The following is a 14,014-nucleotide window of genomic DNA, read 5'->3' as shown; positions in this document are numbered from 1 at the left end:
TAATATATTCCAGGTAATCTTCATTTCAATACAGTTTAAAGTTCTCTTCTGAAGTTTTTCTTTTACATTAATGAACATAAGCCAAAACAACAAAAACAAAAAAACAAAAAGAGACCAAGCTCTAGATCAAGTATTGGTTCCTCCTCTAAGCAAAAGTCTAGTTTATATAGGTCTGACAAAAAGATCAGTCCCATGGGAGAGAGCCAGGGAAAGGAGCTGAACCACAGTACCTGAACAATCCTCTAATCTCAGGGCATCCATTAGGGTAAGGTATAGTCCTGTGGAAAGGGTCACGCTTCAGCTTCTTACGCCAAAGCGAACCAACGCATCCGTACGGATCTTCTTGAAACTGAGCTCTCACCATAGCCTCCCCTTTCAGAGCGCCTTCTTTGGACTCGAGCGAGGCTGGCGTTCCCAAGTATTTGAATCTTGATTCCGGAAACCCCATTGCTGACCGATGTAAATGCGCAAATCTCTCCTCCTTAAAATCATAGCTCACTACCTGATCCAAGCATCAAGAATATAACATTAATATCACAATACTGATAGAGAGTGAGACATTTTAAAGTAAAAGGTATTACTGTTATGTTGTGTGGGTAAGAGCCAGTGAGCTCTCTGAATCTACAAACACTAAAGAGAAGGTTCTCAAAGCTGTCTCTCGCATGCTCTTCCGTCAATGCCCTTGACCTCACATCATCTTTCCCTATCCATTACCACAACATTACCATTACAATGTAATAAAAGAGCAATGTAAAGTGATTAGAGACTCACCGAACCATCCTTTAGACTCAGCGACAGCCCAATAACTCTGAGCTTCACTGCGGGGCCCAGCTTCTTTACGAGTCTCTCCTCCACTGAACAGAAGCAAAGCCTCATCATCTCTCCCCGCAGCCTCAACACCTTCCTCTATATGACTCAAAAACGTCGCGGCCTGGCCCGGATGCTTCTGATAAGACTCCAAGAACCACGACTCCTCTTCATCGATCTTGCCGCAGTTACTGCTCGTGTAAACAGAATGTCCAGCAACCATCACGAGGTTCTTTAGATTCGCAAACGGATACACATCGTCGTTATCCAGATCGTTCTTCTTGTAAGCAACAGCCGGACGAAACTGGCTCTCGTATATCGACGATACGAAGATCAGAACCGTGATCCCGAAAGAGACGAGGAGGATGGAGACGAGGATCGGGTGGAGTTTGAACAAGTGGTGGATGCGGTTTCCGAACATTCTCTTGGGCTTTCTACTGGATTTTCTGACGGAACCTGACTCTAGATCAAAATCGTTACCTCTTTGGTAAGCATAGTACGATGATGCCTTGTTGGGATATGTATTCATGACACAACCGAAAAATGCAGGGATCGAGGACAGCAATGAGGAGGGAGATTAAGCATACCCAGATCAGATTTAGGAGGGAGATCAATGCGTGTGATGATCATCAAAGTTTTGGGTTTCGGTGGGGGAGAATTACCGGAAAAGGTGAAGACTTTGATCCAACCCAGAAGCAAGGCTTTGCATCAGATGGGTTGACCGAGAGTTTTGGTATTGTTTGTTGAGGCACAGATCCAAAGACTTGTAAGGACAGTTAACGATCTGAACACGACTTCAGAAAACACATGTTTTGTCGAATTAAGCTAGGAAGAGAATAAGGAGAAGATCGCGAACACTTTGAAGCCCAGATCTATATCTGGGCCCATGTTATATTTTAGTATAATGGGCTTACAAATGATACTTTTTTTTCTTTGAACGACACAAAGGATACATTATTAAGACATGTTTTCAAACTGATCAAAAAATTGATACAATTTTATAATCACTTCTTTGATTTAACCAAAAACATCTCATAAACAGAAAAAAAAAATTCTTGGAACATTTGTATGATATTCATGTCTATTTTGGAGTAATCCTACACAATCGTAAGTCAACCCTGATATATATTAGACGAAGTTCTACTCATATATATATGTCAATTCTACAGGTTAATGTATACTGGGTACAATCTTATTATTAAAAGACGAAATCATTTTAGTTCGAATGATTAAATTAACAAATTGTATAACAACTGATATATACATACAAAGATAGTCACTTTTGTTAAAATATAAATTATCACTTTAACAAAAACATTAATTAAAGATTATATCACTTCTGATCCATCTTTTACATCGATTTTAATCTGTTCAACCCGTATTGTTCCTGAAAAAGAAAAAGCAAAGCACCATGATGATAGACAATTGAAAACTTATATATAGAGAAGACTTTTGTTAGTATATAATAAGATTAGTCTATGCTGATGGTAATTACCAGAACAATGGAGATTTCTTTGAGAATAGGTGTCAACAATGAGCTTAATGTATCAATTTCTTCTCTAAGGGTCTCATAGCTCTGGTCTCTTGCACCGATCGCGTCCATAAAAGTTTTATTGTCAGGCACTATCTTTAAGCACACCTTCATTATTACATATTCAACATGATATCAAAAACATATAATCTCAAGAAAGTTTAACAATTTTTGATGGGATGTAATAAAAAAACATGTTAAGTAAGATATAGCTAGAAGGAGAGTGATTATGTTGTATACTTTGAAAGCTGCAGAGGCGATCCACCCATGGTGTGGTTTTAAAGTGGCCATGTAGCATTCTTCTACAAGTTCTTCCATTTTTGACGACATCTCTTTGGACAACAATCTTAATAAAGCCACAGAAAAATCCATTGTCCTAAATATGTGCTCGAAGATTAGTAAGAAAGAGTCATTAGACAAATTAGTGAAGAGTTTTAAGTTTATCTAGGGAATGATTAACATTCAGTAACAAGAATTTGTTAAACGCATCTATGTGCTTTTCCATAATTTAATATGACTACTTGGGGGTACAAAAAACATATGAAATAGATACATGTTGTTAAGGACATCATATGACTATATACCATAATACTTGTCTAGCTTTCTGCATGAGTCCAAACTTGAAACTAGTAATTAGAAGTATGCTTGAAGGACAAATAAGTTGTCTATAGTGCAGTGAGTTAGACTACAATGCTGCTGTGCGCATGAAAATTATTAAATTTTCACGAGATGCAAATAAATAGTTGATGAATTATAAAATAGTTAATCAACGAAAATACCTAGTGAGCCAAAGAAGGGCTCTACTGCAACTGGTAACCATCTTATGTGTCCCCTCGTTCCTTTCTTTGTTCAGAATCTCCACCAAGTTGGAGTAACCACAATGATCTGTTTCATAAAGCTTCTCTAATCTCTACACCCAAACCAATAAATAATAAAATCATAAGTGTGTGACAACTGAAATGCAAAAAAGGAGGGAAACAAGATTAGCCATTTTATAGAAAGTCATTTCAAAATTGACTAAAGTACTGTTGAAAGCAACCAAATAAGGAACTACAAGGCTAAAAATTTAATTATTGGAGATATCTTTATATGAAGCAATTGGCTGTTCTTATCAGAATAAAAGTTCAGCAGTCTTTTTGCATAGAAGAGACCAACCATTCATTCATTCATAATTAATTATGTACACATGATGTTGATGAAATTGAATCAATAAAGAGGAGATCAATTAATATAATATGAAGTAACTTGTCTTGTCTTTATATGCATGAAGTTACATTATCTTTGGTTATCTGAATAAGTGAATATTTATATATATATAATTTTCTTGACCAAGTTTACCTGAATATTTTGATCGATGTCTTGTCTGAGAACAGCCATTGTCGGTCCTATCCTATCTGCAAACACCGAAACATAAACAGCTCAGGATCTAGTCATCGAGTTGTGCTCAATATATATGAACATCAGAGATAATCCAGATTCATTTGTAACTTTAAAAATATGAAAAATGAATGAAGAATATTCTCAACGAAAAATAAAATAGGATACCAAGAACTTGGATGATTAAGTTGCAGAAGGAGAGAAGAGGTCTCAAGGGTATATGTGTGGTTTCAGTATTATCTACAGGTTTAGTTATTGTGACGAGAGATAGCTCTTCTATAGCGGTTTGAAGCTCTGTCTTCTTCTTCTCCATCTCGTATCTCTTTCTCTTCATCTCTCTCTATGCTCTCTTTCTTCTTACTTTCTATCTCTTTAATCAAGACATCTGGAGCAAACACACACATATATATAAAGAGATATATAGTGTTAGTAGTACAAAATTGCAAAGTACAAAACGTCGCTTTGACTTTAGTTAATGATCAAGTTGGGTATATCTTTTGTATTATAAAATGGACGAATTACAAAATAAAAATTAGATGAATTTAGTTTAGTGGTATATATGTTAGTCGTCATAATAGTATTATTGTTTTGGGTTAGAAGCAGAGACAAGTAAACTTCACCAGCAAAGACCTAAGTCCATATAAAACTCATTTGTATGCATATATACTAATATAATTTATCAGTAAGGCATGGAAACAGTAATCAGCCTAGCTATAATCACTTAGATTCCTTATCATGATGATGGTGACCCACTTTTTGACCTCTAATTTTTGGTTTACGTGGCTCTAACCGATCCGATTACCTGTAACCATAATGCTAATTGGATTCAAGCACTCATGTAATATACACATATATGAACGTAATTTGCTATCTTAATTAAGTCATCCCGTCATAACTTTAAGTTCATATGGTTAACCCACGAATGACCGAATTATTACATGATTTGAATATACAAAACTACAAATTTATCTGTCTATTCCATTATTTCACCGACTTAAATATGCAAAAGAAAGAGGAGTTGTTTAGAGGTTATATCTCAGTACCTCCTACATAGCAACATAAAGTTCTAAAACTTCAAATGTAATAGATACCAAATCAAAAATAGAATGAATTAGCAAAATGACGTTTTTAACTAATACTAAATGTTATGAAAATCATCACCTTAATTTATATGTTTTCACATAACAATTGGTTACATTACACACACATACATATATGTAGAAAGATTCCACATTTTAAAAATTGACCAATCAATTTTAATTTTAAAATTTACAATAGAAAAGTACTCGATATACCGTTTATCAGGGTTTCAAAAAGTAAAATAAAAGGTGGAGATCAACGATTAAACCAACTGTTGAAAACAACAATAATCTATTCTATTAAAAACATGCATTACATATTGATATAGATGTGATCCAACTATTTTAGTAGAATAGATTAAAATCTCTAATTAATCATCTAAAAGATATTATACAAAAATATAAATATGAGTAAAAATATATAAATATAAAAATTAATTTTTCTAAAAACATGTAAATTTAAAGGCATGTCATAATCTAGTATTTGATTAAATGGGCTTAGGGTTCCGTTTAGATGTGCGGTTGGTCGGTCATAAAGGCATGCAAGGATGAAATAAAAGGAATCTTCTCTCAATTTCTTAATCATTTGGATTGTCAGCTATTTGTTCATGAATCCAATCATTTGCACCACTATACAAATATATTAATGTGTAATTATGTATAGTTATTTAATTCCAATAATTATGCAAGTTTAAATATAGTTCCGATATATTTAAATAATCATATGAAGCTTTAATTGGCTTCAGATCACCTCATCCAATACGCGGGTCATAGTGTCCCTCTATATCAAACATTTTTTTTTTGATCAAACATTTCTTATAAGTTATAATATTGATCTAAAGATCATGTAAATAGCATTAGTCTTAGAACATGATATAAATACATGGCACCTAAAACAAATTATCAAACCTAACAAGTTTTCTTGATATCGCGTACCAACTACCAAATAACTAATTATTTGTTCTTGCGATTTTATCTTTAAAATTTTAATAATGATATAGTTTTAAAAAAATATTCCACTTTTTATTTATATGTTATGTTCAAAAATATAATAATTATATAGTTTTAAAAATTAAATAGTCCAAGTACATTTCACTTTCTTTTAGTAATTATAGGTCCTACATTGAAATTTTAATTACTTTTTATAGTTTAGTTCATTATTTATATATTTATTAAAAAAATAAGAATATATATTCTTAAAAAAATTATTAAAAGACAATTTTTTGATAATCTGGCGGACCAAACCCAACCGGTTAATCTTCTAGGGATCTTACCGGCACGACTAGTCAAATATACCAAATTGATCACAACATAAATTAGATATTTATATCAGTTGGTCATACACAATGTTCTGAAAATTGCTAAGTGGTGGTTAAGATTTTATTGTTTATGCAGATACCTAGGTTAATTTTTCGGATGCCTAAAATGATTTTAAAAAAATGTTTTAAAAAATCATTACGCTCATACCCGATTTACTACTGGTCACACAAATAGATAAATAAGTTTGGCAGATTTAGAATCAGTACCGGCTTTACACATGTGCTCGAGGTGCTTTTCATCTTCCTTTCTTGTTTCACTAAATTTGTGTATCATAAATTTCTCTTTTCTAAGTTAACGCTTAGTTGGATATGAGCCTTGTCTCATCATGCTTTCTAAAACTTCATGTTTTGAAACCATAATTTGTATGTTTTATGTCTTTAATTTGAAAACCTTTTCTCAAAAAAAGAAAGAAACAAAAATCTGTGAGAGTTAAATCGTATTGACAAAACTGAACACCTACCTGTGAATAATTTATCTGATGTCTATGATCATTTTTCTTTTCTTATTTCCTTTTTGCCACTAACACTTTTAGTATTAATACTTAAATTATAGTATAATAGTAAAAATTGCTTTTAGAAAGAGAGCAGAAACTGTTGACAAAAAGAGAGAGAGGGAGCTGAAACTGTGCTACGCTATAACCTGAATTTACATTGGCATGGTCCTCCTGAGTCCCGACCATATGGCCCTAATTACATGCATTAGGTCTTAATAGGCTTCTATTAATAGAAGAGAAAGAAAGAATATCCATTAATTTATAACATAAAAAGAAGGTAGCCACTAATAATTGGCAATTATTAATTGCTATCTTTAGAATGTCTTGGCTCTAGCTTTTTTAAAAATACTGATTAATATACATACACCTTCAAAGTCTTATTCTAACCTATTATATGTTGAAAAAGATATCATTACGACATAATTTGATATATTTATATAAATCCCCTAGTCTATATTTGAGAAGTGATTTGCCACATGTCTTCTTTACAATCGTTTTCACAAAAAAAATTGTGACGTGGCTATTAAGATTGATGACATGTCATATGGTTAAATATGACATGGACAATTACATTTAATGCTGATTATATTTTTGGAATTTTTTTTAGAATATGGCAATAACTCATATATTACATTTAATATTGATTTATATTTTTGGTAAACTTTGTAGAATATGGTAATAACTCATAAATCATCACCAAAATAAATATATTAAAATATGAAATTTTGAATTTCGAAATATTATATAATTTTAATTTTATAATTATAAAATTTTTATCATCTAAAATTTTCTAAATTTTCTGAATTTAAAAAAAAAATCGTAATATCATTAGTTTCTTTTATATATTTACAAATTATATAAATATTATTTAGTTTTAATTTTTGATAATTATACAATTTTATATGATTTTTAGTAATTTTGTACAAGTTGATTTAATATATTTAACCAAATGAAATAAATAACTTTTTTATCCAAGATTTTAACTTTATATATATACACATATATTCTTAAATATAATTTAAATAAAAATAAATTATCTTAATTTTATGCTTAATTAATGATATTTATATTAATTATTGGTCAAAATAATAAAATATATAATATTAATAAATTACATTTTAAAATATAAAATTTAACTTTTAAAAAATTCATCACTACACATGGTGCAGGAAAACACCTAGATTAATAATTGTGATATGGCTACTAAAATTGATGATATGTCTTATAGATTAATATTACATGGAAAATTAGAGTTATTCTTGGGTTCACCCCTAGAGTGAACATAGAGGTTCACCCAACCAATAGAAATCACTCATTTCACAATTGATATCTTTTAAATAAGGAAATAAAATATTGTCAAGTTATTTTATGTTTTAAAATAAATAAAATAAAAACAAATATAAATAATAGTAGTTACAAAAAGTAATTTAAAAAATATATTTTAACATTTTCAAAGAATAAAATAAACCCTAAACCCTAAATCATAAACCCTAAACCCTTGGATATACCCTAAACCCTTAGTACCTAAACCCTTGGGTATATGTTAAACCCTTGGATAATCTTAAATTTATATATAGAAACAATCAAAATATTTTTTTGTCATAGATTTGTCTACTTAGTTAAAAGTTAAAACCTACAATGAGATCTAACAATGGTGGTGGTTTTTCAAAAATTTACAGAGATTTGATTCGAAATCAAAAGGCCGACTAATATAACCTGATCTAAAATCATTTTTTGAAAGCCTGGTTAATTATAATATTATAACGGTTTTACAAATTTACGAGAATATACGTGACATTTCGAATCATTCTACAAAATCCATGTTTAAAACTAGGTTATGCACCATAATATTTTTATAATCGTTTTCTCCATGAGATTTGAACCTCAAACGTCATATATTATATAAACATTAATAAACTATTAATCAAATCAATTAAAAGAGTTTACACAGATCTAATATATATGTTTGACCGTGACATTCCGAATATTTTCTATGAGATCCATGTTTAAAATTAAGCCATGCACCATAATATATTTTTTTTTGGGAAATCACCATAATATTTTTATAATCATTTTCTCAAAGGAATTTGAACGTCAAACATCATATTGTATAAGCATAAATAAACTATTAATCAAATCAATTAAAAGAGTTTACACAGATCTAATATCATTAGAAACTTAATAATATATTTCATGGATTAATAAGTTAAAATATTTGTCATAGTAATTATGTTGAAAATACTACAATGATAGATATGTTATAGATCTCAAAAAAGGAAAGGAAAAAAAACTATTTTGTTCGATTTTCGGATATTAGAAAGTGTTAAGAGTTGATTTCATTGCTAATCTTTGATTTATTGGGTAGAAGACCAATGGATTATAGAAGATACCATTTATCATCTTTGGGCTGGGCCTCGTATATTCCAGCCCACCATCTACATTTATCCAAAAATATACCGACGCGTGGTTCTTTGCTCCGGGAACAAAACATCGACTAACTAACTTCCAACAATGGCTGCTTCCACCGCCATAACCGCCGTCGCACACGCAGCATCTCATCCAATCCCTCCACGAACCGCTTTCGCTATCTCTCCTCGGAGACTCTCTTCGCTCTCTCAATCGAAAAAACCGAACCTCAGCCATCTACAGCGACGGAGAGCCAATGCACACTCTCCGAGGCGCGTCGTGATACGCGCCGCCAGAATCGAGTCAGGCGGAGTCAAGTTAGGAGCTAGGGCTCCGGATTTCGAGCTTCCGGAGCCGCTCACTGGGAATGTATGGAGATTAGATGATTTTGAGCTGTATCCGTGTCTACTGGTGAGTGAGTGTTGTTATCTTTTTTCATCTTAGGGTTGTTTTTTTTTATATAAAGGTTGAACCTTTTGTGGTTTTTTGTTAAATGTTTTTTTAGGTTATGTTTATCTGTAATCATTGCCCGTTTGTGATTCACTTGAAGAAAGACATTGTAAAGCTCTCCAATTTCTATATGAAGGTATGGCAAAGATTTGTTTTTTTTTAATTATTTTTTAATAGCTATGTTCTTTTTTTTTTACTGCAGAGTGATTTTTTTTGTTTTTGTAGAAAGGTCTTGCTGTTGTTGCAATATCTTCGAATTCTGTAGTAACACATCCTCAGGTTTGTGTTTTTGCAACTCCTTCTCTTTGTGTCAAATGTTGTTGTTGTTGTTGTGGAGGAGGTTTCTATGAAGATTGTTTTGTTTTTACTTTTGGCAGGATGGGCCAGAGTTAATGGCAGAAGATGCAAAAATGTTCAAATACCCATTTCCTTACTTATATGATGAAGTAAGTTTTATTTGTTCAATGCTTTCTCTATTCTGTTCCAGCGTTGTTTGTTTGTTTGTTTGTTTGTTGATTATACTCATGTTTTTTGATCTTTTTCTCTGCTTTTAATCAGTCACAAGAGGTTGCAAAGGAGTTTGGAGCTGTCTGTACCCCTGAGTTTTTCTTATATAAGAAGGTAGTTTTTTGGTCTCATGATTATGTCAGAAGCTCCCTTTTTCAACCTCAAACAGTAGATTCTTCTTATGAAAAACTGTGACTTGTTGATTAAAGTCTAATCCCTTTCCTGTGTTCAATGGATCAGGATGGTCGTAGGCCATTTGAACTGGTTTATCACGGCCAGTTTGATGATTCTCGGCCTAGCAATAACACTCCAGTAACTGGGAGGTGCGTGTGTTATCCATATGTTTTTTTATATTACAGAGAAGTGTTTTGTTATATTAGTGACAACCTAACATGTTATATCTCTGCACAGGGATCTAAGCCTCGCTATTGATCTTGCACTTAGCTGTCAACCAATACCAACGAATCAAAAGCCAAGGTACACTCAAAGTTTCCATTCATTTTTTCTTTGGTTTTACCATGTCTAGAGTCTTTGCTGACTAACTGACACCCCTTCATTTGGTATTTTCTTAAAGTGTTGGTTGCAGCATAAAGTGGCATCCAGGAACAGAATCGTGAGCATTGTCGTCAAAATAACGTATATAGAAAGTGTAAGTTGTATCCCATTATTCAAGAGAAATATACAGTAAATCTGCGCCACGGATCCTATATCGTGGGATCATCGTTCATGTGTGATATAAATTCATGAACAATATAAGAATCGAGTTTTAGTGTGTAAACTAGTATACGTTTTCAGTATATATATATAAATTTGAAAGTATATGTGATTTAAATAGAAAGGAAACAATCTTCCTGGTCAAATCCCGAACGTTGTAAGATCTGTTGAACTCCAATTATCACCATTGATCATGAAGCTCCCCTGAGAAATCAACTGGTCTGGCTCCCCTGAGAATGAGCATTCCAGGATCTCTTGAATCTCTTTGTCATCCAGCAAACCTTGGAACTTGAACATCTCCTCTTGATCTTCTTGGAGAAACTGACCAAGTCCTTCTTGGATCTTCTCGGTTAAATTGTTTAACTCTCCGTAGAATCCAAGATTCACATCGGTTTCTTGGCAGATATCCCAACTCAGGGAATCTAAAGCATGAGTAGTTAGTGAATCCTGATCAGATCCGGTAGTGTTATCTGTGCTCGAAGGGCTCCCGTTAGTCACGTACTGTGCGAAAACCGCAGCAAGATCAATATCAGAACCAGCAGGGCTCGAGTGAGACCCATCGTCTTGGTTCATAGCACCATCTGGCTGCAGATTCTCGTTGTTCCGACCAAACCTTTTGTGGCTGCTGTTGTGTCTGCTCCTGCTTCTCTTGCGACAGCCTCCACCGACGGGAATGTTGCGGAGAGAGCCGCCTTTGGTCCAGTAACGACGGCAGCCTTTGCAGAAGTACCTAGGCTGAGACAAGCTGTAGTTGTTGTAGTAACAAAACTTGGTGTTGGAAGATGCACAACGAGGACAAGGCGGAGCAGTCTCATCGTGTCCGTAGGGAACCTTCCACTTCTCCGGAATTTCGATCTCGGACGAAGGGAACTGGGGCTGGTAGCTGTTGTGTGCGTTGTACGGCAACATCATTCATGTAACTCTATTAAGAATTTTTGGTGTTCAAAATCAAACGAGTGGGCACTTTGGTGTTGATTCGAGTATATGGTAACTATATATAATACTGTATACATAATATAGTATGTGTAGGCGTGTGTTTGTAGAGTTGAAGAAGAGCATGTGTGTGTGGAAGCAGAGGTGCATCGATGAGTGTGCAAGTGTTACGAAGTAAACGTGGGCGGTTGCCGAGTCGTGCGTTGCTTCTCCGTCAAGTTACCTTCGATTTTGGCCCTTATTTGGTATACTAATGTAGCGCACTAGATGTTTTTATTTAATAATTAAGAATATGTTTTGGTAGATTACATTAGTTTCTGTCAAAAAAAAATTGATTTGACCTGAAATATGTGTTTCTTACTACCTATTGAAAAAAATCAAAATTACTTTTCTTAAAAACTTTTTTTTAAACATAGTTTTGTTATAAACTTAAGATGAGTTTTCGTATTACATTTATAAATCCTTATAACTAACATTCTGGTAAATTCGATCCATTTAATAGTATTATCAACGCAATCATTTTCCCCAACTGGCTATAAAACTTATATTCTCTAGGAATCATTCTTTTTTATAGTAATAATACTATAGTAGAGTAGGGCAATCATATTATATGTGTGATTATGTGAACGTAGTGATGATAAATTGATACTCTTGCGTTCTCCGCATCTGCATCTGCATCTTGTCATCGTATAGCGCAAGACAGCCATAAATTCTCATTAAACAAAACATTGTAACATTTGATCACTTGCAGTATTATCATTTCAACACTTCAAAGCGTCGGTTCATGCATTTATATATCATCATCATCATCATTTGTGTATCCATTTGCTAAGTAATACTCTCTCCGTTCTTAAATAATGGATATTCCGGAAAAAATTGTTTCAAAAAGATAGTTATTTTACATTTTTAATGTTTGGTTTAATAAAAAAATGTAAGTTTCAAAAGTTGATGGTGTTTATTGAATTTCTATTGACTAAAACTTACGGAAAATTGTTATTCACAAAAAAAAATACACTTACAATCAAAATTTAATGAATTTTCTTAATATATGTGAAAATTCTAAAATAGGTATCTTTTAAAAACAGAGGGAATATTGTAATACTACAACTTAATAATACGTGTCAAATCAAACTATTTATCATCGTTTGATAGCTTGTGATTAATTTATATTCTATCCGTTTCAAATTAAATGTAGTAATAAAGTTAAAAATCTATTGTATTTTAAGTTTCTGGTTTATACTTCTGAAGTAAAGTATTAGTTTCTCCAGTTTTGTTTATATTATTTTAATTCATTAATAATTAACATAATAAAATAAAACAATGTATGAAGTAGTTAGGAGTAAAAGATGAAATTTATTAATTTTTTAATTGTGCGAGAAAATCTAGAACGACATAAAAATGAAACTTAAGAATTGTCTTGTAAACATACTAACAAGTAACAAATATATAATGTACTAATTACCTAGCATCCTGTCTGATAGCTTTGTGTTCTTGCTGAGATCTAAATGGATCATTGGATTAGCAGTAGACTTTTCCTTCGTTATATCATATATTTGATGGTTAGTTATTAAGATATCCGTTAAATAAAAGTACGTTGTACGCACGTAGGTTAGTGACCCTTAAGAGCATCGATCGTATAAACCATTAGCTAGTAAGATAGATTAACGCCAAGATTAAGGGCCACATGCACGGGAGAACACGTGATTCTACCAACGTGTCGACATAACCATCCCTTATTTCTCTCAATTCCTTCGCATCTACGAAGTTGAATTTTATTTCTTTCTATTTCTATTTTCCCGAAGTTGAATTCTTATTGCATTTTATCAATTGTTATTAGGGATGAACACAGATTAAATATTATAGTAGTTTTTAAGTATTTGATATTTATTTTCTATTTACGGATATCCAATTTACAAACCTGCTTTGTTTCAGAAAAGTACGGATATCCGGATCTCTGGATATTTGGAAATTTTATAGATATTTACAAATATTTACGGATATTTTTTTCTATTTTGTTCAATACAAATAAGTTTAGAAAAAATCATACAAATTTGTCTTCAAGAATATTTTAACATAGTATAAATATAAAATAAAGATTAGTGAACCTATATGTTTTGTAATTTTTTTAAAATTAATTAAATAGTCTTATAGGACATTAAATTTTAGAAGAAGTATCGTTTTTATAAAATTTTTTTTTTTTAATTTAGTACTTCCATAAGTAATTTTATAAATAAAACTAAAAAACTATATGTTAAAATAACAGTTAAATAAAATTATACATTTAAACCTTTTTTTTAATTGTACATTTACATATATTTATATAAAAGTCGGAGTGGATGAAATATCCGATTCCAAAAGTTTTAATATTTGTAATTTGACTTCTTTTTAACAGATATT

General features: G+C 32.0%; 4 protein-coding genes across 5 annotated transcripts; 1 reads left to right on the top strand and 3 right to left on the bottom strand.

Moving 5' to 3' along the window:
* Window positions 1-7: 7 nt before the first annotated feature.
* Window positions 8-1,614, bottom strand: LOC108808967 (uncharacterized protein C57A10.07). The gene is made up of 3 exons (XM_018581080.2): window positions 772-1,614; window positions 582-703; window positions 8-502 (listed from the first exon to the last, which is right to left on the bottom strand). Exons 1-3 carry the CDS (start codon window positions 1,334-1,336, stop codon window positions 185-187), a joined length of 1,005 nt encoding a protein of 334 aa, XP_018436582.2. The 5' UTR covers window positions 1,337-1,614; the 3' UTR covers window positions 8-184.
* A 381-nt stretch (window positions 1,615-1,995) lies between these two features.
* LOC108856847 (glycolipid transfer protein 2) lies at window positions 1,996-4,348 on the bottom strand. 2 transcript variants are annotated; one of them, XM_057009869.1, is made up of 6 exons: window positions 3,884-4,348; window positions 3,677-3,732; window positions 3,118-3,248; window positions 2,579-2,684; window positions 2,303-2,446; window positions 1,996-2,194 (listed from the first exon to the last, which is right to left on the bottom strand). In XM_057009869.1, the coding sequence occupies exons 1-6, from the start codon at window positions 4,047-4,049 to the stop codon at window positions 2,159-2,161; spliced, it is 639 nt and encodes a 212-aa protein (XP_056865849.1). In that variant the 5' UTR covers window positions 4,050-4,348; the 3' UTR covers window positions 1,996-2,158. The 2 variants fall into 2 exon arrangements, with proteins under 2 accessions (XP_056865849.1, XP_018486247.1); XM_018630745.2 differs by having other exon boundaries at window positions 1,997-2,194; window positions 2,579-2,714; window positions 3,884-4,342.
* A 4,722-nt stretch (window positions 4,349-9,070) lies between these two features.
* Window positions 9,071-10,789, top strand: LOC108840940 (uncharacterized). Its single transcript, XM_018613742.2, has 8 exons — window positions 9,071-9,424; window positions 9,519-9,599; window positions 9,689-9,742; window positions 9,841-9,909; window positions 10,022-10,084; window positions 10,211-10,293; window positions 10,382-10,447; window positions 10,545-10,789. Exons 1-8 carry the CDS (start codon window positions 9,119-9,121, stop codon window positions 10,585-10,587), a joined length of 765 nt encoding a protein of 254 aa, XP_018469244.1. The 5' UTR covers window positions 9,071-9,118; the 3' UTR covers window positions 10,588-10,789.
* A 36-nt stretch (window positions 10,790-10,825) lies between these two features.
* Window positions 10,826-11,596, bottom strand: LOC108840929 (dof zinc finger protein DOF1.2). Its single transcript, XM_018613735.2, has one exon. It carries the CDS (start codon window positions 11,594-11,596, stop codon window positions 10,826-10,828), a length of 771 nt encoding a protein of 256 aa, XP_018469237.2.
* Between the last annotated feature and the right edge of the window lie 2,418 nt (window positions 11,597-14,014).

The sequence above is a fragment of the Raphanus sativus genome, chromosome 1, assembly GCF_000801105.2.
Source record: "Raphanus sativus cultivar WK10039 chromosome 1, ASM80110v3, whole genome shotgun sequence".
NCBI lineage: Eukaryota > Viridiplantae > Streptophyta > Magnoliopsida > Brassicales > Brassicaceae > Raphanus > Raphanus sativus.
Note: the sequence above shows the minus strand (reverse complement) of the source record. Positions and strands in the feature narration are given on the sequence as shown.

Bases quoted from the DNA above. Each gene is read 5' to 3' on its own strand.
- LOC108808967 (XM_018581080.2), bottom strand. From the start codon at position 1,336: ATGAATACATATCCCAACAAGGCATCATCGTACTATGCTTACCAAAGA. The intron at 704-771 runs GTGAGTCTCTAA...GGTAATGGATAG, and splicing joins TGAGTCTAAAGGATGGTTCG to GGAAAGATGATGTGAGGTCA. The intron at 503-581 runs GTAATACCTTTT...TGCTTGGATCAG, and splicing joins CTTACCCACACAACATAACA to GTAGTGAGCTATGATTTTAA.
- LOC108856847 (XM_018630745.2), bottom strand. From the start codon at position 4,049: ATGAAGAGAAAGAGATACGAGATGGAGAAGAAGAAGACAGAGCTTCAA. The intron at 3,249-3,676 runs GTAAACTTGGTC...GTTTGGGTGTAG, and splicing joins ACATCGATCAAAATATTCAG to AGATTAGAGAAGCTTTATGA. The intron at 2,447-2,578 runs GTATACAACATA...GTAATAATGAAG, and splicing joins TCGCCTCTGCAGCTTTCAAA to GTGTGCTTAAAGATAGTGCC.
- LOC108840940 (XM_018613742.2), top strand. From the start codon at position 9,119: ATGGCTGCTTCCACCGCCATAACCGCCGTCGCACACGCAGCATCTCAT. The intron at 9,425-9,518 runs GTGAGTGAGTGT...ATGTTTTTTTAG, and splicing joins AGCTGTATCCGTGTCTACTG to GTTATGTTTATCTGTAATCA. The intron at 10,294-10,381 runs GTGCGTGTGTTA...ATCTCTGCACAG, and splicing joins AACACTCCAGTAACTGGGAG to GGATCTAAGCCTCGCTATTG.
- LOC108840929 (XM_018613735.2), bottom strand. From the start codon at position 11,596: ATGATGTTGCCGTACAACGCACACAACAGCTACCAGCCCCAGTTCCCT.